The sequence below is a fragment of the Rattus norvegicus genome, chromosome 5 (genome assembly GCF_036323735.1).
Source record: "Rattus norvegicus strain BN/NHsdMcwi chromosome 5, GRCr8, whole genome shotgun sequence".
Classification (NCBI taxonomy): Eukaryota; Metazoa; Chordata; class Mammalia; order Rodentia; family Muridae; genus Rattus; species Rattus norvegicus.
In genome coordinates this window covers 30,333,366-30,356,328 of record NC_086023.1, presented here as the reverse complement: position 1 = coordinate 30,356,328, position 22,963 = coordinate 30,333,366, and the positions used below count along the sequence as shown (strand labels likewise).

Below are 22,963 nucleotides of genomic sequence, written 5' to 3'. Positions count from 1 at the left end.
CTGAGGAAATCTGGAAGCAGTTCCCCGTCTCATAAACTGTAAGATGAGAGGGATTGAAGCAGCGATGGAATGAACAGGATTCGGGGAAAAAACAAATCAGGCAAACTCAGCTGCACTTTGTAACTGGCAGTGTGTGTATGAAGCAAAGCTTCAGGTGGGAGGAGATGAGCACGCACTGTTACTACTGTTAGAGTAATGCTCAGTGGGCTGGAGAGGCTCAGTGATCAAAAGTCTACACGGCTCTTCCAGAGGACCCAAGCTCAATTCCCAGCTCAAAAATCACCTGTAACTCTAGCTACAGAGGATCTGATGCCCTCTTCTGAATTCTGCTGGCATCTGCACATGCACACATGCACGCATAATGCTAAAATAATAAAAAATAAATAAATCCATCAATAAATAAGACATAATAATATTCATGGACCAATAAAATATCTCAGTTAAGGTACCTGCCACACAGGCAGACTTGAGTTCTTGCCAGTGACCAGCTTTGGTATCCACATGGTGGGTAATCTGTGGCAGGAATTCATTGGGGGATCAGTGCTTAGGGGTAAATCCAGATACCTACAGGGGCTGCTGCCAAAGCTAGTGATTAGAAAAGTTACTCAGGGCCACAGTTCTCTGTACTCAGATCCCACTGGGAGAGAGCTAGTCTTCTAGGAGTGCTGACACACCTAGAGCTCAGGAAGGACCACCACTTCTGCTCTGAGGGACCCACCTGGAGCCTTCAGGAACCAAGTAGCAGTCTGGGACAGGGTCCTTTGAGTTTCCATCTGCACTCAGAGCTGACCCTGTGTGACAGCTCTCTGTGCCCGGATCCTGCTGGGAGAGAACTCATCTCCCAAGAATGCTGACAAACAGGAGGGTCAAGCCACTGTCAGAGACAGGAAGACCAACTAACACCAGAGACAACCAGATGGCGAGAGGCAAATGCAAGAAGCTAAGCAACAGAAACCAAGGCCACTTGGCATCTTCGGAACCCAGCTCTCCCACCACAGCAATTCCTGGATACCCCAACACACCAGGAAAGCAAGATTCTGATTTAAAATCACATCTCATGATGATGTTAGACAACTTTAAGAAGGACATAAATAACTCCCTTAAAGAAATACAGGACAACACAGGTAAACAGGTAGAAGCCCTTAAAGAGGAAACACAAAAAAAATCCCTTAAAGAGTTACAGGAAAACACAACTAAACAGGTGAAGGGATTGAACAAAATAATTCAGGATCTAAAAATGGAAATAGAAACATTAAAGAAATCACAAAAGGAGACAAACCAGGAGATAGAAAACCTAGGAAAGAGATCAGGAGTCATAGACCCAAGCATCAACATCAGGATACAAGAGATAGAAGAGAGAATCTCAGGGGCAAAACCATCAAAGATAATGTAAAATGCAAAAACAAAAAGCTCCTAGCCCAAAACATCCAGGAAATCCAGGACACAATGAGAAGATCAAAGCTAAGGATAATAGGTATAGAAGAGAGTGAAGACTCCCAACTTAAATGGGCAGTAAATATCTTCAAGAAAATTATAGATGAAAACTTCCCTAACCTAAAGAAAGAGATGCCCATAAACATACAAGAAGCCTCAGAACTCCAAATAGATTGGACCAGAAAAGAAAGTCCTCATGTCACATAATAGTCAAAACACCAAATGCACTAAACAAAGAAAGAATATTAAAAGCAGTAAGGGAAAAAGGTCAAGTAATATATAAAGGCAGACCTATCAGAATGACACCAGACTTCTCACCAGAGACTATGAAGGCCAGAAGATCCTGGACTGATGTCATACAGACCCTAAGAGAACACAAATGCCAGCCCAGGTTACTGTATCCAACAAAACTCTCAATTAACATAGATGGAGAAACCAAGATATTCCATGACAAAACCAAATTTACACAATATATTTCCACAAACCCAGCACTACAAAAGATAACAGATGTAAAACTCCAACACAGGAAGGAAACTACACCCTAGAAAAAGAAAGTAATCTGTCAACTAACCCAAAACAAGACAGCAACACAAACATAATTCCACCTCTAACAACAAAAGTAACAGGAAACAGCAATCATTGGTCCTTAATATCTCTCAACATCAATGGACTCAACTCCCCAATAAAAAGACACAAACTAACAGACTGGATACGTAAAGAGAATCCAGCATTTTGCTGCATACAGGAAACACCCCTTACTGACAAAGACAGAAACTTCCTCAGAGTAAAAAACTGGGAAATTTTTTTCTAAGCAAATGGTCCCAAGAAACCATTTGTGTGTACCCATTCTAATGGGAGTACCCATTCTAATATCAAATAAAATTGACTTTGAACCAAAGGTTATCAAAAAAGATAAGGCAGGACACTTCATATTCATCAAAGGAAAAATCCACTAAGATGAACTCTCAATCCTGAATATCTATGCTGCAAATGCAAGGGCACCTACATTCATAAAAGAAACCTTACTAAAGCTCAAAGCACACATTGCACCGCACACAATAATAGTGGGTGACGTAAACACCCCGCTCATCCATGTACAGATCCTGGAAACAGAAACTAAACAGAGACACAGGGAAACTAACAGAAGTTATGAACCAAATGGATTTAACAGATATCTATAAAACATTTCATCCTAAAACAAAAAAATATATCTTCTCAGCACTTCGTGGTACCTTCTCCAAAATTGACCAAACAAATACAAAGACTGAAATAATCCCATGCATCCTATCAGATCACCACGAATTAAGACTGGTCTTCAATAACAACAAAAACAACAGAAAACCCACATATACATTGGAAGTTGAACAACGCTCTACTCAGTGATAACTTGGTCAAGGAAGAAATAAAGAAAGAAATTAAAGACTTTTTAGAATTTAATGAAAATGAAGGCACAACGTACCCAAACTTATGGGACACAATGAAAGCAGTGCTGAGAGGAAAACTCATAGCTCTGAGTGCCTCCAAAAAGAAACTGGAGAGAGCATACATTAGCAGCTTGATAGCACACCTAAAAGCTCTAGAACAAAAAGAAGCAAATACACCCAAGAGGAATAGAAGGCAGGAAATAATCAAACTCAGAGCTGAAATCAACCAAGTAGAAACAAAAAGGACCATAGAAAGAATCAACAGAACCAGGAGCTGGTTCTTTGAGAAAATCAACAAGATAGATAAACCCTTAGCCAGACTAACTAGAGGGCACAGAGAGTGTATCCAAATTAACAAAATTAGAAATGAACAAGGAGATATAACAACAGATTCTGAGGAAATTCAAAAAATCATTCTCCCAAAGGAATCCAAGAATATATCAAAATAATCATCAGTCATGATCAAGTAGGCTTCATCCCAGGGATTCCGGGATGGTTCAATATATGGAAACCCATCCATCAACATAATCCACTATATAAACAAACCCATAGGGAAAAAAAAAAGAAACACATGATCATTTCATTAGATGCTGAGAAAGCATTTGACAAAATTTAACACCTCTTCATGGTAAAAGTCCTGGAAAGATCAGAAATTCAAGGCCCATACCTAAACATACTAAAAGCAATATACTGCAAACCAGTAGCTAACATTAAACTAAATGGAGAGAAACTTGAAGCAATCCCACTAAAATCAGGGACTAGACAAGGCTGCCCACTCTCTCCCTACTTATTCAATATAGTTCTTGAAGTTCTAGCCAGAGCAATCGGACAACGAAAGGAGGTCAAAGGGATACAGATTGGAAAAGAAGAGGTCAAAATATCACTATTTGCAGATGACATGATAGTATATTTAAGTGATCCCAAAAGTTCCACCAGAGAACTACTAAAGCTGATAAACAACTTCAGCAAAGTGGCTGGATATAAAATTAACTCAAACAAATCAGTAGTCTTCCTCTATACAAAAGAGAAACAAGCCGAGAAAGAAATTAGGGAAACAACACTCTTCACAATAGTCACAAATAATATAAAATACCTTGGGGTGATTCTAACCAAGCAAGTGAAAGATCTGTATGACAAGAACTTCAAATCTCTGAAGAAAGAAATTGAAGAAGATCTCAAAAGATGGAAAGAACTTCCATGCTCATAGATTGGCAGGATTAATATAGTAAAAATTGCCATCTTGCCAAAAGCATTCTACAGATTCAATCCCCATCAAAATCCCAACTCAATTCTTCATAGAGTTAGAAAGAGCAATTTGCGAATTCATTGGGAATAACAAAAAACCCAAGATAGCAAAAAAACTATTCTCAACAATAAAAGAACTTCTGGGGGAATCACCATTCCTAACTTCAAGCTGTATTACGGAGCAACCGTGATAAAAAATTATATGGTATTGGTATAGAGACAGGATGGTAGATCTATGGAATAGAATTGAAGATCCAGAAATGAACCCACACACCTATGGTCACTTGCTCCTTGACACAGGAGCCAAAACCATCCAGTGGATAAAAGCATTTTTCAACAAATGGTGCTGGTTCAACTGGAGGTCAGCATGTGGAAGAATGCAAATCGACCCATTCTCATTGTCTTGTACAAAGCTGAAGTACAAGTTGATCACGGACCTCCACATAAAACCAGATAAACTGAAACTAATAGAAGAGAAAGTGGGGAAGAACCTTAAATACATGGGCACAGGGGGAAATTTCCTTAACAGAACACCAATGGCTTATGCTCTAAGATCAATAATTGACAAATGGGACCTCATAAAATTGCAAAGCTTCTGTAAAGCAAAGGACACTGCCATTAGGACAAAATGGCAACCAACAGATTGGGAAAAGATCTTTACCAATTCTACATCCAATAGAGGACTAATATCCAACATATACAAAGAATTCAAGAAGTTCGACTCCACAGAATCAAATAACCCTTTAATAAAGGGATTGGGTGGCGTGGGGGCTACAGAGCTAAACAGAATTCTCAATTGAGGATCTTGAATGGCCAAGAAGCATCTAAAGAAATGTTCAACATCCTTAGTCATCAGGGAAATCCAAATCAAAACAACTCTGAGATCCACCTCACACAAGTCAGAATGGCTAATATCAAAAACTCAGGTGACAGCAGATGCTGTCTAAGATGCAGAGAAAGAGGAACACTCCTCCATTGTTGGTGGGATTGCAAACTGGTACAACCACTCTGGAAAGCAGTCTAGTGGTTTCTCAGAAAATTGGACATAGTACTACCTGAGGACCCAGCCAAACCACTCCTGGGCATATTCCCAAAAGATGCTTGAACATGTAACAAGGACACATGCTCCACTATGTTCATAGCAGCCTTATTTATAATATCCAGAAACTGAAAAGAACCCAGATGTCTTTCAACAGAGGAATGGATACAGAACATGAGGTGCATTTACACAATGGAATTCTATTCAGCTATCAAAAACAATGACTTCATGAAATACTTAGGCAAATGGATAGAACTGGAAAATAACATCCTGAGTGAGGCAACCCAGTCACAAAAGAACACACATGGTATGCATTCATTGATAAGTGGATTAGCCCAAAAGCTAGGAATACCCAAGATACAATTCACAAACCACATGAAGCTCAAGAGGAAGGAAGACCAAAGTATGGATGCTTCAGTCCTTCTTAGAAGGGGGTACAAAAATATTCATAGGAGGAAATATAGAGACAAAGTGTGGAGCAGAGACTGAAGGAAAGGCCATCCAATGATTGCCACAGCTGGGGATCCATCCCACATGGACTCACAAACTCAGACAATGTTGGGAATGCCAAGAGGTGCATGCTCACAGGAGCCTAACATAGCTGTCTCCTGAGAGGCTCTGCCAGAGCCTGACAAATACAGAGGCGGATGCTCGAAGCCAACCATTGAACTGAGACTAGAGTCCCCAATGGAGGAGTTAGAGAAAGGACTGAAATAGCTGAAGGGGTTTGCAACCCCATAAGAAGAATAACAATATCAACCAACCAGACCCCTCCAGAGTTCCCAGGGACTAAACCAGCATCCCAAGAGTATACAGGGATGGACATATGTCTCCAGCCGCATATGTAGTAGAGGATGACCTTGTGGGGCATCAGTGGAAGAGAGACCCTTGGTCCTGTGAAGGCCTGATGTCCCAGTGTATGGGAATGTCAGGGCAGGGAGATGGGAGGGAGTGAGTGGGTGGGTGAGGGAACACCCTCATAGAAGCAGGGGGGCAGGATGGGATAGCAGGCTTCTGGAGGGGAAATTGAAAAAGAGAACATTATTAACATTTAAAGTAAATTTAAAAAATCCAATAAGAGAAAAGAAAAAAAGTTACTCAGCAGAGTTTGCTCTGAGGGAACAAATCTTAATTTACTGGGGCTAGCATTCCCTGTGGCCAGCAGAAAAACTATGGACTCTTAACTACTTGGAGGTGGTCAGTAAGAGAAGGAAAGTGAGAAAATCCATACATAGACACACACGCGCACACACACACACACACACACACACAAACAAACACATAGAATGGATAAAACAAAAGGCATAGTCCAATAACTTCATACACACATACATGTATACATACATGTATGTATACAGACCTATAGACAAACATATACACATTTACACATAGAATAGTTAGAACATGCTCCAGCTCCAGCAAGCAGGCTCCAAGTATTTTACATATATCTACATAAATGCACACAATTGTTGGATGGAGCAAGTTCTAATACACACCCAGACAAGTGTTTCATTTATATATGTATACATATATATATATATATATACATATATATGTGTGGTGTGTGTGTGTGTGTGTGTGTGTGTGTATTCTCCATACTTGATGGATGCTCCAGCCCTCGCACTTTATTCTTTCTTACATGGTTCGTATATCCCAGAAAAATCTTTCAAGCATAAAATTACAATGTGATTACATTTTAGTTTTCTTCTAATAAATGATTAAGAAAAAAGCGTGTTCCCCAATACCTTTACAAGAAGTAACAGTAAATCGTACAGATAAAGAAACAAAGTATCCCCCCAAACCCATGTACATTCATAACTAAGCAACTTACTTGTTATAGATTAATAAAATGTGAACAAGCAAGGTAGTTTTCTCAGCCAGTTCCTCTTAATGGCAGGCAGCAATTTGCAGTTACAAAGAAAGGAGTAATTATTTTATTACTCTTTAAAAGTAATCTTGTAAGAATCTCAAAAGAAGGGGCTGGAGAGATGGCTCAGCGGTTAAGAGCACTGACTGCTCTTCCAGAGGTCATGAGTTCAAATCCCAGCAACCACATGGTGGCTCACAACCATCTGTAAAGAGATCCGATGCCCTCTTCTGGTGTGTCTGAAGATAGCTACAGTGTACTTATATATAATAAATGAATAAATCTTATTAAAAAAAAGAATCTCAAAAGAATCATAAATGTAAACTTTTAGACAAAAATCAGTCATATCTACTTTAAGTCCTCAGAATGCATATCTACTCATCAGCAAACCTTAACAAATCATACCAGGAAGCTGAGGGCAAAAATGGGTATAAGGACTCAATTGTCACCAGTGTCACGTCAGCCAGCGATGCAATTTTTCTTGTTCTCTGACCATAAAAGGTCCCTATTTAACTAGTAAGAGTGTGTCTCTCTAAACTTCAAATTGTTCCCTAAAGAATTTTTACATCAGAGACAGGAGTAAAAACATTCCAACCTAGCTTCACTAACAGCTTTATTTTTCAAAATGTTTTCTAAGGGTGGTGGTCATTGTTGACAATGTATGTCCCTAAGTTCTTCTCTAGAGCAGTCACTGAATCATCAATCTGCTCCAGCAGCAATGCCTGAAAGAGATCAAGCATTGATATTGTGGGAGCCAGAGATACTGCCCAGTGAGGGGCTAGGAGCCCCCTTAGAGTTTTCATATGACTCTTAGATTGAGAGGGGCATGAGGGCAGCAAGTAGAGTAGACCTCCATAACTGCATGACCTCCTCAGGACACATGGGCCTCTGGGCTGTGCCACACTGAGGCTCACCCATGTGGCTGTGGTAACCAGTGACCTGCATTCCGTGAGTCCTAAAGTCATTTGTCATCCCTCATGCATAACCCTCAGCATATTCTACTCCTGGAACATACATAGAGGTAGGAGGAGAGAACTGACTCCATACGGTTGTCCTTTGACCTCTACATAAATACATTCCACGGTACATAACACTTATGCACACAGATCGCACATACACACACGCATGCCCTCACATACACTCATGTGCGCGCGCGCACGCGCGCGCACACACACACACACACACACACACACACACAGAGAGGGGGGGGGAAGGAAATATTTTTATACTTTAAGTTCTTAAAAGTAGTACTTTTATTATTCCTATTTTATATATGATGAACGTGAAATAGAGCTTATATTTCCTGTTCATTTTTTTTTTAGCAGAAGTAAATGTAATAAGCAGGTAACAAGTGGAACCTTTAGCAATCGTAATTCTCTTCACATTGCAGACAGTTATGAAATTCCTGCTGTACTACGCTGGTGACCTGGCCAATGTGTTTTTCATCATCACTGTGGGGACAGGGCTTTATTGGCTTATTTTCTTCAAAGTGAGTGAGTTTTTGAATTTAACCTAAATGTCTGAATACTAATAAGCAGCTTTTATAAGAGACCTATTTCTGTTCAAGCCCATTGAGACAGGTGCTAATCCCCCAGCCCCCACCCTGGGGGTCCCGTTTATGGAGGACAATACTGTTTGCTGTATGTGCTTCCATTGGTTTATACATTGTGTAGTAATGACTTGTGTGGTTGTTACTACAGGCACAGAAGTCTGTCTCTGTTTTGCTGCCGATGCCGGTTCAGGAAGAACGTTTCGTTACTTATGTGGGGTGTGCCTTTGCTATGAAGGTATGTGTCAAAGGACAGGTTACCAATTTCAAAAGCCTGCTACAGCCCAGTCTTTTAAATTCATTTAAAATTTTTGGTGTAAAGTCGTTTTGATTTTGAAAGAAAGCATCAGTTATTTTATTTTAGGTAGGAAATGTGCCTTTATTCATAAATGTGCCCATTTAAAGTTATACCTTAAATCATGGCTTCAAAAAAGTTATAAATTTGCATTAGCAATCATGATTTATAGCTAATTTAACAAAATATTTCAAGCTTAACTTTTTGTTTAAAATCATAATGGACGAAATACTTCCCATGGTGGATTTTGTCTCTTTGTTAATGAGGATTAAAAGCTAAGCCTGGTGATGTGTTGAGGTTGTAGAAATTAGTATGAACCTTTCCTCCTCATCTTCCTGTGGCAACCACCCCTCGAGCTGTCTTCACCCTTGTAGCTGACGGCCGCTCACACACGTCTGGTAGGCCGCATCCCACTGGCTTTTGGAAGTGGTGTCTGCTTTACGCACTGAGAAAGGAATCTTCAGCAAAGTTCTCATCCTGTACTTGGATTTTTATCCCTTGGTCAGAAATGCCCCCAGGGTGAGAACTCAGCTTGGATGGACTGTCCCTGTAGCTGAGAGAAGTATGTCTCAACAACACACTGCTTTCTAGCTCAGTTCCAGAGAAGAAAGGACAGCAGGGGCATCTACTGCTTCCACAGGGCTTCACAAGTTACCGTTTGTATAAAGAAGTCAGATAATGTGCAGCGCCTAGAGGAAGGGAATTGTTTATGCAAAGGTCCTGTAGCAGACAGGGAAGGAGGATATCTCTTCTTTTTTTCATGATTCTATTTTAAGGGAAAAACGAAAAAAGAAGGTGAATTAACAGGTGTGTGGCAGTTCACTTCAGTTGGTATAGATGTGCTCTTGTGGCCACACTGCTTTGTAAAGAATATGTAGCTTTATAATTACTTTTCGAGTGACGATTCTTTTCAAGTGTTTTGTTGTATGTTATTTTTAGGCTCTACAATTTTTGCACAAGCTCATATCCCAGATTACCATAGATATATTCTTTATTGATTGGGAACGGCCGAAAGGAAAAGTTCTCAAAGCTGTCGAAGGTAACTGAAGATGTTTGTGCCATAATTAATTCTCTAGCTGCCCACGGCACTCAGGGGAAAGGCTTTCACTCACATGGCCTCCCTCCTTCCCAGGTGAGGGTGGTGTGCGGAGTGCCACTGTTCCTGTGAGCATATGGAGAACGTATTTTGTGGCAAATGAATGGAACGAGATTCAGACTGTGAGAAAAATCAATCCACTCTTTCAAGTACTTACCACGCTCTTCTTCTTGGAGGTATGAACTGTCACAGAACCATGTGGTGCGGCCCATTAGCACCACATCAGTGTCATCTCCAGTGATTTCTCAGACCATGCAGCAGCTTTCTGTGGTGAAGCATTGTTGGCAAAACAGCATAAGGAAATGTCTTTTACATCCCCCCTTATCCTTCCTATAAAACAAACAAAAGCAAAACTTAGATATGCTGTGATGGGGCCTTAAAAGGTCGCTCATCAGATCCACTTTCAAATGTGAAGCTCAGTGCTATAGGAACATCCACATTGTAACAGATTCTCACCACATCTGCCTTCTTTGTTCCTATGCAACAGTTCACAATCCCCAGTTCGCTTCCCTGCAGCCCTGGGTACCACCACTCTACCTCGTGTCTCCATGAATTCTGGCTTTAGGGAGTAGCTTTTGTGACCTGCGGCAGAATTCCTGGTAAACTTCTATAAAGTACCTGTGTTGCTTGTTACAGATTAGTTTTAGTAGCTTTCAGGTGAGCCCATCTATATACTTTCCAAAGCTCCCCTTCTTTATGATCTGTGTTCTCTCCTGCATCAGGAGCACTTCTGCACTATTGTGCATTTTCTCCTTGGGAATTTGAAGTGAGAGGGTCACAAGTTCAAGGCCTGCCTGGCCTTGAGAATAAGTTCAAGGCCAGCGTGGGCAATTTAGTGAGACTTTGTCTCCAAACAGTTATATGAAGTGGGGCATGTTGTGTGGGAGGACATAGCTCAATAATAAGGTGATTACTCAGCGTCCAAGAGGCCCTAGGTTCACTCTCCAGCATCTCCCTCCACACAGATTATATGTTTATACTACATGGCATGATTTGATTTGTCAGTGTACATATCTATTATAGAATGACTAAATTAAGCTACTCAACACTTCTTTTGCCTCACATACTTATCTTTTTGGTAAGCAGTGTTTTGTTTTGTTTTGTTTTGTTTTAATACTGTTTGATGAAGTCAGGTGTGGTAGTGCAGGACTGTAATCCCCAATCTTCAGAGAAGCAGAAGAGAATCAGGAATTCAAGGTTATCCACCTTGCTGGCCCAAACCTGATTTACTGTGCCCATTGTTCTACTCTTAAGGGTGGAGTCCTCCTGTCTTAACCCTCTCCTTATGATTCTCACTTTACACTGTCACACTGAGGATTCAGTTTCCAGCACATGCTTGGGGTTGTACTTTCAAACCATGACATGATATTGTGAGAGGATACAAGCTTGCAAGATGTCACATTTGCTCATTATAGGCCACTTTTCATGGTAAAGTTGTTAACAGAAGCACATCTGTTCTTCACTAGTCAGTGTCAACAGTGTGTCCACCACTGTTCTTCACTAGTCAGTGACAACAGTGTGTCCACCACTGAAAACAAAGCAACACCACAAAAAAAAAAGAAGATTCGAGGTCAAAGGTCATGAGCCTGTACATAGCAAGTTCCACCCTAGCCTAGGTTAAGGAGACCCAGCTTCAAATAAATAAATACTGGAATTTGAATATTTGGTGAACTTGAAAAGGTACTACATGATTCTCCAGTTAACTTTGCAAAACACTAGACTAAATAAAATTTTATAAGAACCTTAACTATAAAAATTTTCAAACTCTTTGTTTGATTTTTACATGGGGAAGAGACATGGCAGTCAATGTAATGTACCCATCAAATTTATTTATTTAAGTACAGCTTTATTTATATAAGAAGATGCTTGGAAGGCACTTTGGAGTGTATTGTTTTGAAATATCTAGTATAGTGCCTGGTATGTGTTAAATATTCGTGAATTACTCGTTGTTTGTTTAATTTATTGGTAGATTGAGGCTTGGTTTGTGTCTGTTTCCCACTGCTTGCAAGCCAGTGTTTCAAGGCAGGTAGAGAAAAGTATTTCAGTTTCAGTCTAGAAACTTTTCTCTTTCTATGTCTGTTTAAATTCTCATTTTTTCCCTTTTTCCTCAGGTGGTGGGATTCAAAAACTTAGCGTTAATGGATCCATCCTCGAGCCTTTCTAGAAGCCTGTCAGACTACGCAGCTCCTTACAGTCGCATTTTGAGATACGCTGTGGCTACCACTATCTGGCTGGTGATCGGAATAGTCCAGGTAAACGGCATTGCCAGTTTAGACCCCTGCTTGTGCACCTACGTCTCTCGATGCTGAGTCCTGCGCAGAAAGGTGACAGAGGCAGTGACTCAGGACCCAGACATATGAGAATCAGTAGCAGCTTTATCACAGTAACTACGTCGTCTGTACTTCAGCCTCGGCAGACCGTTTAAGTCAGCATCCTCATGTTACAAGCAGGACACGTGTGGCTCTGGAGGGTTAACCCAGTTGCTAACGGTCACACAGCTGGAGATGGAATGCTGGGATTTGAACCCAGGCAGTTTGGTGTCAGAGCTCACTTCTTAGCAGTTGTGGATTCCGAAGGGGCTTTTTTGGAGACTCAGATCCAGGGCAGATGTAGGAAAGATATTTTCTTCTTCTTGTTTATATTTTTATATGGCATTTTCTTTACCTGTTTGATTAAATTGTCGTTTTTCTTTGGACTGGATTCAAGTGGCATTCCACAATCTACGGGTGAACTTTCCCCCCATCCTGAGAACTGACTTTTGGAGTGTACGTTTTTTGAGCGTTGGGGACACTGTTCAAACTTGAAGCGACAGAGCTAGAGCCGGTGAGAGCTAGTAAATTTAATACCAGGAGAGGGGACACACATATGACAGAATCTGAAGTGATGTTTAGAAGTCTTGTGCACAGTCCACTGTGTTACGTAGCATTCCCAGAGGGAAATTCATGGAAGGCCATCTGAAGCGTTTCCCCTTTCACTAAATGTAACAAGGAAGCACATATTTCCTTCCCCTCCCACCTTCTCGTGAAAGAGAAGAGCAGAAGCCCGAATATATATATGTACCAGCTCCTCGCTGTTGTCATCGGGACCCAGGAGCCTGCTCTCTACCATGGGGACCTCCAGCCCCGAGTCCATCTCCTGGGCCATAACAGCTGATGGTTTTATAGGAGGGAATTAACTGGGAGTCTAGTTTTTCCCCTCTCTTTTTAAATCTTGGGGCAGAAGACATGACTTGATGGTTAAGAGCATGTCCTACTTTGACTCTGTCACTGTGACATACACCAATGACAAAGAAGAAGCTTAGTGGACAAAAGATCCACTGGACTTATATTCCAGGTCACAGATGATCACAGAGGAATGAGAGGGCAGAAAATCCAGCAGGAACTTGAAGCCTCCCTGTGGAGCAGGACTGCTTACTGGCCTGCCCGTGGGCTCTGGTGTGACTAGGTTTCTCATACAGTGCAGGACCACCTACCCAAAGAACCGGGCTGCCCAGAGGTAACTGGACTCTGCTATGCCTGTTAATAATCAGGGCAATCCCCAGCAGACATGGCTACAGGCCAATCTGATCTGACCTCAAATTAACCTCCCTTCTCAGGGGACTCTTGACCATATCAGGTTGGTGGTTTAAGGTAGCTAGAATCACGTTAGTACTACTGCAGAGGACCAGAATTGTGCCTCGCAACCTACTGTAACTGTAGAGAGGACGGACGGCCTCTCTGGCTTCTAGACACCTGCAAGCACAGGCACAAATACATGCTCACCAGCAAATGTGCACACACTTAAAAGAAGTAAAGAAAAAAATTTTTTCAAACAAACCAAAAAAAAACCCAAAAAACAAAAAGCCCAAAGAGCCTTTGCGAAGTACCGTTCAGTATCCTCTTGGCTAGAGCTCAGTCCTGTGGCCACACAGAACTGTGCTGATGCCCTTCAACTGGGCATCCATGTGTCCTGACCAAAGGACAGGTCTGTAGCTAAGAAGAAGCAGGGAAGGTGGTTAGGACAGTAGCTGGCAGTCTTGCCACCGCCTCACCTCATCCGCTGCTCCCACTGGCCTTCAGACCAGTGAGGAAGCCTTTCTGTCTGTGCTAAGGTCATCCCTCAAATATCTGTGAGTTCCTTTGCCTGTTTGCAAGTGGGCCTAACTGTAAGGGGAGGTTCTGATACTAAGGTCTAGTTCCCTAACTGGTTCTTCATTTGTCAATAAAGGCCAGAAGCCAATTGCTGGGCGGAAAGTACAGGTGGGACTTCTGGGTCCCCAGAGGAAAAGGAGACTCAGGGAAGGGAAGAAGGGGCTTTTCTACGATGCTTTGGAATGAGAAGAATGCACCAAATCATGTAAGGTCTCCAGGAAGCTAGGGCCTGCAGCCTCCACTGTGGGAGGGTGCCAACGACGTTTGTCAGGGACTAGACGGAATGAGCCACTGAGATTAGGGCAGGAAGAGAAATGGAGATAATACGTTGGTAAGGCCACTCTTTTGTAGGCAGGAGGTATTGCGCCCAGCAATTGTGTTAGTAGGCAAGTTAAAAGGTAACGGAGTTATGTGCGGGCCTTTTATCCACAGACTCAAGGCTCTTGGGAGTGGGCTGGTAACGAGACCCTCTCCTGGAGCAAAGGTGGGTAGAAAGAGAAGCTGAGTCAGGGCTGGAGGTTGCTATCCCAGAGCTTAGCCAGGTAGAGCTAAAGGGAACTGGGAAGGGTGGTCACTGGCAAAGACAGTAGCATTCTTAAAACTGCACCTAACATCTAACCTCTTCATAAATGTGCCTAACAGTCAAGCAGGCTTCAGTGTTCACTCCTTTACATTTTAAATCTTAACTGTTAGTATGTTCTGTTCCTTAAGAGTGTGTGTGTGTGTGTGTGTGTGTGTGTGTGTGTGTGTGTGTGTGTGTGTGTGGTGGTGGTGTTTAGTTTAAGGATATACTATAAACAAGGTGCTATGGAGTCTCTAATCCATCCTTAGGTTAAGCATGCCTTATGTAATAGACACTGTTGAATCTGTGTGAAAGCCCTAACACTTACAAGAGCTAACTAGACTATGACAAATGCTATGAAGATACCTGACAGCGATGTGAGGTAGTTAACAAAGAAGAGTAGAGGTTAGGATTGGAGAGTGGTGGGGAGGGCTCCAAATATGGCACTTTTCAAAATGGTCACTCAGGAACTCTTGACATAATTCCAAATCTCACCGCCTTAGGGGATAGACTCAGAACAGATAAATGGGATTTTATCCCATGGGAACCTTTAGAGGCCACTGTGTTCTTGGTTGGAACGTCTGTTTTCTTAAAATAGTCCACTGCGGTTATTAAGGACGGTGGACTTCCCGAAGGAGGCAGCATGCGTGACTATGCCTTGCTGTTTCAGGCTGTTTTCTTTGCTGCCTTTTATGAGAGATTCATAGAAGACAAAATCCGGCAGTTCGTTGACCTGTGCTCCATGAGTAACGTGAGTACTCTCTAAGATCATCTTGCGACTGTCACTTTCCACTTTGGAAAGACAGGTATGTGTAGAGAAGCATTAAAACGTGCCCGTACATCTCACCGAGCAGCTCTACAGCAGTTTAATAAGTTGGCTTGTGATGATCGGATTGCCCATCTAATTTTCAACCAGCTATTAATTTGAAGAATAGATATATTCTTCCACAAGTTAATACTCTTGCCTTACCTTTTTTCTTCTTTATCTGCAGTTCTTAATTATGAATAATTAATTAGTGATTCATTCATCCTGCAGCCCCTGATTTTTTTTCACACATTCTTAGAAAACAGCTCTAGCCTTCTTTCCACTAACTTTATACACAACAAACAACATTGTTTCCTTGCTAATCGTTATTTTGGGTAAAAGGTAGCCATTTTAACAAAAGCTTACTTGGCCGTTATGGAGAAGTCCCTGATCGCCTCTTTTCCCGCGCTCTCTGCAGGTGTCAGTGTTCCTGCTGTCCCACAGATGTTTTGGATATTACATTCACGGCAGGTCAGTCCACGGCCATGCGGACACCAACATGGAGGACATGAACATGAACCTGAGGCGAGAGGCGGTAAGAACGTAGTCCTCACGAATGACTTTGGAAAGTCGCAGGGCTGCCAAGTAATGACCTGAGTACGAATGGAGCCCGGGTTTGTCTGCAGTCTCCATGGATTTCAGAGTAATCAAGTGCGCCAGGAAAGTTCTTCCTCCTCTGCAGGGAGAGAGGGAGGATGTTTGAGTTAGGGGAGCACCAGTGCACTGAGACTAATGGGTGGAAAGACAGACTGCAGTCATCAGTGGTTCTTAAACAAGAGCGTGTCAATGGCAGCTCTAGCGAAGGGTCAGGCTCACGGGATCCGGACACAGAGACTCCTTTCAGTCAGTTAAAAATGAAGCAAGCCGACACTGCACTTCCTGCTGTGCTGGGAAGACCGAGCCTGAAGACAATCAAATCTCTAGTTTAACCACGGTTTTATAGGAAGAACAGAGTCCAGAGGAGCAACCGAGACAGAGCTGATAGAAGTCCTTAGCACATCCAATGTGCAGCGCACCACAGAGCACATGGCTGACTGTCTGTAACAAACCAACGGCGTTAAAGGAGAGGAGGGCTGATGGTGGGGTAGAGGAGATCCTGCTTGAGGGACACTAGGAAACAGGGCAGCGAAGCTTAAGATACCGAGAAAGTCTGACATAATCATTCGCTGTTCTATTAAGTGATTAATTTTGTTAGTTATAAAAATGACAGTGGCGGTTGTTTCATTAAATCCTTATTAGAGAATCACAAGTGAAATGACAGGATCTTAAGTCTACAGTAAAATACCCTAAATAAAAGAAACCTGGGGAGATAAATGAAACAAAGATTGGCTAAAGGTTGATGATACTGAGACCCGAGCAAGGACACCCCAAAAAAGAACAAGGGGTGCTAAGAAGAAAGCCTTAGGGGTTCACTGAGCCCATATCTGCGACTTGGAGAATTGAGGAGCTAAACCCTCCCTTAGCTCTTAGACGCGACTGTGGGTTGAAAGGTTACCTGTAATAATTTAAGCCGTAAGCCCCTGGGAACAAAGATGACAACCGAGGAGTGCCATCAAAAGTGTACCCTTTGGAAAGCCTCAGGACGTGAGTAGTAATTCAGTTTAGTTTACTATCATAGGACATATATGTCAGTCACAATTACAAGATAGCAAATTAGGGTAAAGTGCATATAACTAATATGTCAGCGATATTGATATCTAAAACCATGGTGCTCCGTCTTCAACTTGCCATACTTCTGTGAAGCTAATGGTTAATAAAATGTGAACCGTAAGACAGGTGTTATCAGGAAGGTTTTTACAACTGGAAAATGTTTTGAGTAGTAAACGTCAGGAGATTCTTGGGACTCTCTAGTCTTAGACTGCTTATGTGAATTTTAACCCAAGGAAAATTCTTAGAGTCTAGATTTTTCCACAGGAAGAAAGCATGCAAACGTTTGAGAGGATTGTGTAGGCTGGTTTACCTTTACAATTAAACCTCTGAAGTTAGTGCTTAACTATTTTATATTAAAGATGGGAGTCCACTGTCCTCATGTCAGACAATGAGGACCTTCAGTGGCAATGACTTTGAAGGGGACAAGGAGGAGGATGCAGGCATAAATGTCTTGGAAAATGCCCAGCAGGACTAGGGAGCAACTGAAAGTCAGTGAGAGTCACTACTCCACACATGATCAAGTACTAGCAAGCCAGTGGGTGCTGGGTCCCCAGCCCTCCAGCTCTCCGAGTGTGCCCCGGGGATGGTGAAGCCTGAGCGGAAGGAGACCCTCGCAGTGAAGGAGCTCAAGGCCCAGAGGATTCCTGGCGTTGTCGGCTACCGACCAGATGGAAGCTACGAAGACTGGGGTCATCAGAACCGACTGAGCAGAGATATCAGACTGTGCCTGGCTGATTTTCCTATGCTGCCACTTTTTATATATAAATAAAAGTCATCCTTTCTACCTCCCCAAATGACTATGTATGTATGGAAAATTGCTCGGGATATGATGTTTAACAAAAAAAAAAGTGTAATTCCGAGTGTTGTCATTGTTGTTGTTGTTCTGTGTATGTTTGTGACTTAGAAAAGAGCTGGAAATGATGTGCTTTAATATATCCAGTCCAGATATTGAAATTTATAGCTGATCTTTTCTTGGTTCCTCTTCATAGTTTATGCATTCTTCATTCCCCACAATTTCCTATACTTTGTTAATTTAAATTTTTATTCAAAATAGAGAATCTCATATATATCTTCCTTTACATTTGTGGAAACCAAAGGCTGTCCTGCTCGCTGGGTGGGATCAGGCGAGAGAGAGTAGTAAGTTCTGAGAAGGAGTCACGGAGGCAGAATCTGACGGGCCGTGAGCCGTCAGTGGGAACTGGCTGGGCACTGAGCTACTGCAACAGTGAGTTCGTGTTCGTCGTGTATAGTCTGTGAGAAGGTATCCATACTTCCACTGTTCAGTCTTACAAACGTTAAAGAAGGTAAGGTCCTCGCGGTGAAAACTAAGGTACAAACTGTACAGTGAGCTCAGTGGTTTAGAGCAGAGTACAGGAGGTGACACCGCGACGACGGGGAAGCTGGAATGAGAGTGAAGTGACTGAGACCACAGATCTGTGGGAAACTGTGACCACAGTGAGAAACACTAGTGTTCGTCTCAAGTCCAGTATCAGCAAGATTCCATTAGATTAATAAATCTTGTAACGTGAACAAGCTGAAGAACTTTCTTTTTTTAAAAGGCCTTTTGCAATCATTTCTATCTTAATTTAAACCCTTAAATTTTTTGTTTTTTAGGAAAATTTGTGCAGTCAAAGAGGTTTGGTGCCCAACACAGATGGGCAGACGTTTCAGATTGCCGTTTCCAGTCAGATGAGACAGCACTATGACAGAATTCACGAGACATTAACAAGGGTCTGTAAAGTATTGCTCACGCGTATTTCACCATCCTTAGGTCATTTAAGTCCCGCATCAGGCGTGCTGTGCTTACACGTTTCTCTCCTGCATATTAGAGAAATGGCCCTGCCAGACTGCTGAGCTCATCAGGGAGTACCTTGGAACAAAGTATAAAGGCATACCACGCAATGAATAAGTTCCTCGGCTCTTTCATTGACCACGTATGTGTTTGGATGTCTGTCTGTCTGTAGCCAGGGTGGTCTGCTGGCTTTGAAAAGTTAAATGAGAATTCAGTTATATTTTCACTCAGCCGTGTCAGTGAACCCATGCTTTTCTGTCATCCTAACACATAGGAATATTTTTTTAAAAAGCATTTGCAGCCACTAACAACTTATGGTTTAAACATAAAGTTAGATTACATAAAGTTAGATTATCTAAAAGAAAAATGTGATTTTAATGTGACCATTAGCAAATTATGACTCCCTTTTATATGTCCCATAAAATTCTATTGTAGAACTTTATACTATACTAGAATTGTATGTCGCCAAAATGTTATCTCACATTGAAATCCTTACACTATGATTGTATTTTTAAAAAGCATCTTATAAATCAATTTTCAGATCTTAATTTTAAATTAAACTAAAATCTTAAAGATTTTCAGTCTTAAATTTAAGAATTCAAGATTTAAAATATTTCTAAAATAATTTTTAATATTTAAAATTAATATTTATTAGTTTAAATTCTAGCATAGTGATTCGTTTTATACAAGTTTTTCTTTGTATGTTATGTGTTCTCAGCTTTTGTAGTTCTAATTTTTCATTAATTAGAAAGCATTGACTTCACTACAGTTTTTTACATGACTGTCTTCGCAAACTAGGTTCATAAGGAAATGGATTACTTCATAAAAGACAAGTTGCTTCTCGAAAAGATCCTCGGGATGGAGTTCATGGAGCCCCTGGAGAAGAGCATCTTCTACAATGGTGACCCTCGTGTCCTTGCTGAGCTTGAGGCCTGTTTGGGGGAGACGGGGTGCTGGCAGTCATTCTTCCATTGATCTTTATGATTTCATATAGAAACGATGGGGACTTGATTAGGTCAGCCTAGTCAGATGGATTCTGAAGTGTGTGAACTGACCCAGTATGAAGGTAACGAGACAGGAAGAGGTGTCATTAAGGAACATAGCAGAGCAGCTCTGGGGAGGAAGAGGAGGCGAACATTCGGGTTTTGTGCTTGTTTACTTTCCATGGTGACAGGAAACTTCTCAGGTCTTTTAAGAAGGTGTTCAAATCCCCAAAAGGACAGAATTGTGTGTTGAGGCAGAGGACCAAACTGTAGGAAACTGACACAGGAAGCCCATGCTCGCACTGTGACTTAGATTCTTATCTTTTATTCTTTTCTTGGACACTATCTCTAAGATTAGTTTAGCTGTTAGCTCTATAAGCAGAGGACGAGGATTCAGTAACTGCTCCTTAAAGGTGTTCGTAGCATACGCACTCTGTAGCAATTATCAACATTTGCTTTGATGTTGAAACTCCTGCTTGTGGGTGTTTCTGCGTGCCCTGACTACCATTTTAGACTGGCAGTCTGAAGCACCTTCTACTTTAGTGTGAGCCAAGATGTACCTCATGTTTAATCTGCTGTGGCCGGGGGGTAGCACGGATCTTCTCTGTCACTGACTGACACATCTTCCATGGCTTTCCTAGATGAAAGTCATTCTTTCAGCAGTGTGCTGTATTATGGGAACGAGGCCACTCTCCTTATCTTTGATCTGTTGTTCTTCTGTGTCGTGGACTTGGCTTGCCAGAACTTTGTTTTAGCATCCTTCCTCACCTACCTGCAGCAAGAGGTAAGTAACAGCGTGTTCTGGTTTCTCCTAAAGCAGCCATGTTAGAAGTGAGGGTATGTATTTTCTCAACAGAATGTGAGAGCATCCACTTTGAGTAGGCTTGGTGAATGTTTAGATTATGATTAACACCGCCAAAGGAAAGAACCATTCAGCAGACCACACCGCACTCTGCCCCTGGGGACCATAAATGTTCAAGGATCCAGTGGAAGGAAAGTGGCTTTAATGCCTAGGAAGATACTTACATACCACCCGTCTCCCACATACCAAAAGTGAGCACGAATTTCCCTAAGTCCCATTCACACACAAGGAGCAAACACTGGGCATGTGGTTCAGGGCTGTACTCGATTGCACACGTCTCACTGTGGGGACCATTTCAAGAAATGGCAGCTGTGCTGGAAATGCCGTTATTGGTAGCACCCAAACACCCTCTCTCACGAAGGATAAATGAGTTTCTACATGGTGTATTATTCCTGGATTTAGAATCATAGCAAATTCTTCCCTTACCAGGGAGATGTTTTTGATCTTTCCATAGTTTTAGGAGTTAAATTCCTTAAGTATTTAAAAGTATATTCTTGCAAGCATGAGAAGTATGTATATAATTCATAAAAACATTTCCTAATATGTATATTTTAAAATAAATATATCTAGTAATTAAAGTATCTCATTCATGATATGAAGTGGTTGGGAAAATTAGCTAGTTTAATTTAGGTACTTTAAATTGATTTGCATATTTAATTTTCTTCTTAATTGTTTTGCTTTTCTAGATTTTTCGATTTATCCGAAATACAGTAGGACAAAAGAATTTAGCAACCAAAACACTAGTGGATGAAAGATTTCTGATCTAATCTGTGATGCAAAACCTGAGGACTCAGTATAATGGGGCCAAGCCGTGATGTCAGGCTATCTTTTGTAAAACTCGTAATACATATTATTCTTCCTTTTTTTATCTACAGAAAGATTTATTTTTATAGCTTGTAAAATATAAGATATAGTAGAAATACTATTTCCCCATTATGTGTTGTATTTAATTTACTAAATAATGCATTAACGCTGACCAGGAGGCGAACAAATAAACAACACAAAACAAAGCCAACCCCTCCCAATCCCACTTTCCATGCTTTCCCAGGCCTTGATGGCAAGCTAACCCCAGCACTGTCGTTTCAGAACAGGACCTGCCTGCTTTTCCTCACAGCTTAAATCTATTTTTCTAGGCTCAAAACTACTGTTCTGTTCAGTATTTTCACATTTTATTAATATTCGTGGTTAAATAAATTTTAAGAGGTATTTTCAGATTTAATTTGGTTCGCGTTACTGATGACTCTAATAGCTCACCCTGTCTGTCAGTAGGTGGGTCCGTCCCCACTAGACAAAGCATCCAGTCCTTTTATGTACCTGGTTCCTGATGTCATTACATTTGTTAAACTGGGTGATATTTTTCACAATATAGGATTTTTTCACGTACTTTGATATTTTAAGAGTACTTCTCCAAAGTGTTGCTTTTCAATTATGACTAAATATTACAAATAATAGACCATAAATATATCACCTTATGTTGACCAATTTATTGGAAGCAAACTTCGACTTCATGAGGCAGTAGCTTATTTTCTACTAAGGAAAATAAATGGATTCAAGATACTTTTACAGTAAATCCTGAACCATATAGTCGATCTTTTTCTATTTTCCCCTCAGTACACTCTTAAGTGTGTCTTTTCATGGTGTGTCATAGACTTGGAGAGCCCTGGTGCTGCTGATGATTGCCACACCCCCAGACAACGTGTCTGCTTCTCACAATGATGCTGTGTAACATGTAAACGCAGTGCTGTGTACATACTGTATATACCTGTGAATTGAAAATAGATAATAAAATATTTTACATTGCTATTTCCTGTTTGATCTGTGTCTGCCAGAAGAGCTAGCACTCAGGAATGCAGTGCTCTTGGGGCAGGGTGTCCAGCCGCTGCCCAAGCTGGATCTTTCGTTTTGTGGATGACTGAACAGAACAGGGAAGGAGAAAAGGTTAAGTGTCTGAAGGGCCTCAGAACAGGGATGTCTTTATAAAAACGACAGAGGTGAATAAATGAAGCAGCATGGAGTTTTAAAACCACCTACATAGAAGCAATTCAACCTTCTTCCCTCAGTAAATAGTTACTACCAGGGTAAATGCTTTAAATATATTTCAGAAGTCAGGATCCGGCGCTGCACTTGCTGAGGATGAAAAGGGAAAATACTGTGAGGTATTTAATTAGGTTTTTTTCCTTAATACCTTGTCACACCTGTGTTCCTGTTTGCCAAAGGATGGCAGCCATTT

The 22,963-nt window shown here is 41.4% G+C and overlaps 1 protein-coding gene across 2 annotated transcripts in view; it reads left to right on the top strand.

Moving 5' to 3' along the window:
* Window positions 1–22,536, top strand: part of Tmem67 (transmembrane protein 67) — a 52,910-nt gene extending 30,374 nt beyond the window's left edge. For both annotated transcript variants that reach the window (NM_001107916.2, XM_039109808.2), the window contains 12 exons: window positions 8,400–8,498; window positions 8,710–8,796; window positions 9,793–9,892; window positions 9,986–10,125; window positions 12,061–12,201; window positions 15,312–15,392; window positions 15,865–15,981; window positions 18,711–18,827; window positions 18,926–19,030; window positions 19,687–19,789; window positions 20,513–20,655; window positions 21,420–22,536. In NM_001107916.2, the coding sequence (NP_001101386.3) occupies window positions 8,400–8,498; window positions 8,710–8,796; window positions 9,793–9,892; window positions 9,986–10,125; window positions 12,061–12,201; window positions 15,312–15,392; window positions 15,865–15,981; window positions 18,711–18,827; window positions 18,926–19,030; window positions 19,687–19,789; window positions 20,513–20,655; window positions 21,420–21,500 (1,314 nt within the window). In that variant the 3' untranslated portion in view covers window positions 21,501–22,536. The remainder of the gene's footprint in view (window positions 1–8,399; window positions 8,499–8,709; window positions 8,797–9,792; window positions 9,893–9,985; window positions 10,126–12,060; window positions 12,202–15,311; window positions 15,393–15,864; window positions 15,982–18,710; window positions 18,828–18,925; window positions 19,031–19,686; window positions 19,790–20,512; window positions 20,656–21,419) is intronic.
* Window positions 22,537–22,963: the final 427 nt, after the last annotated feature.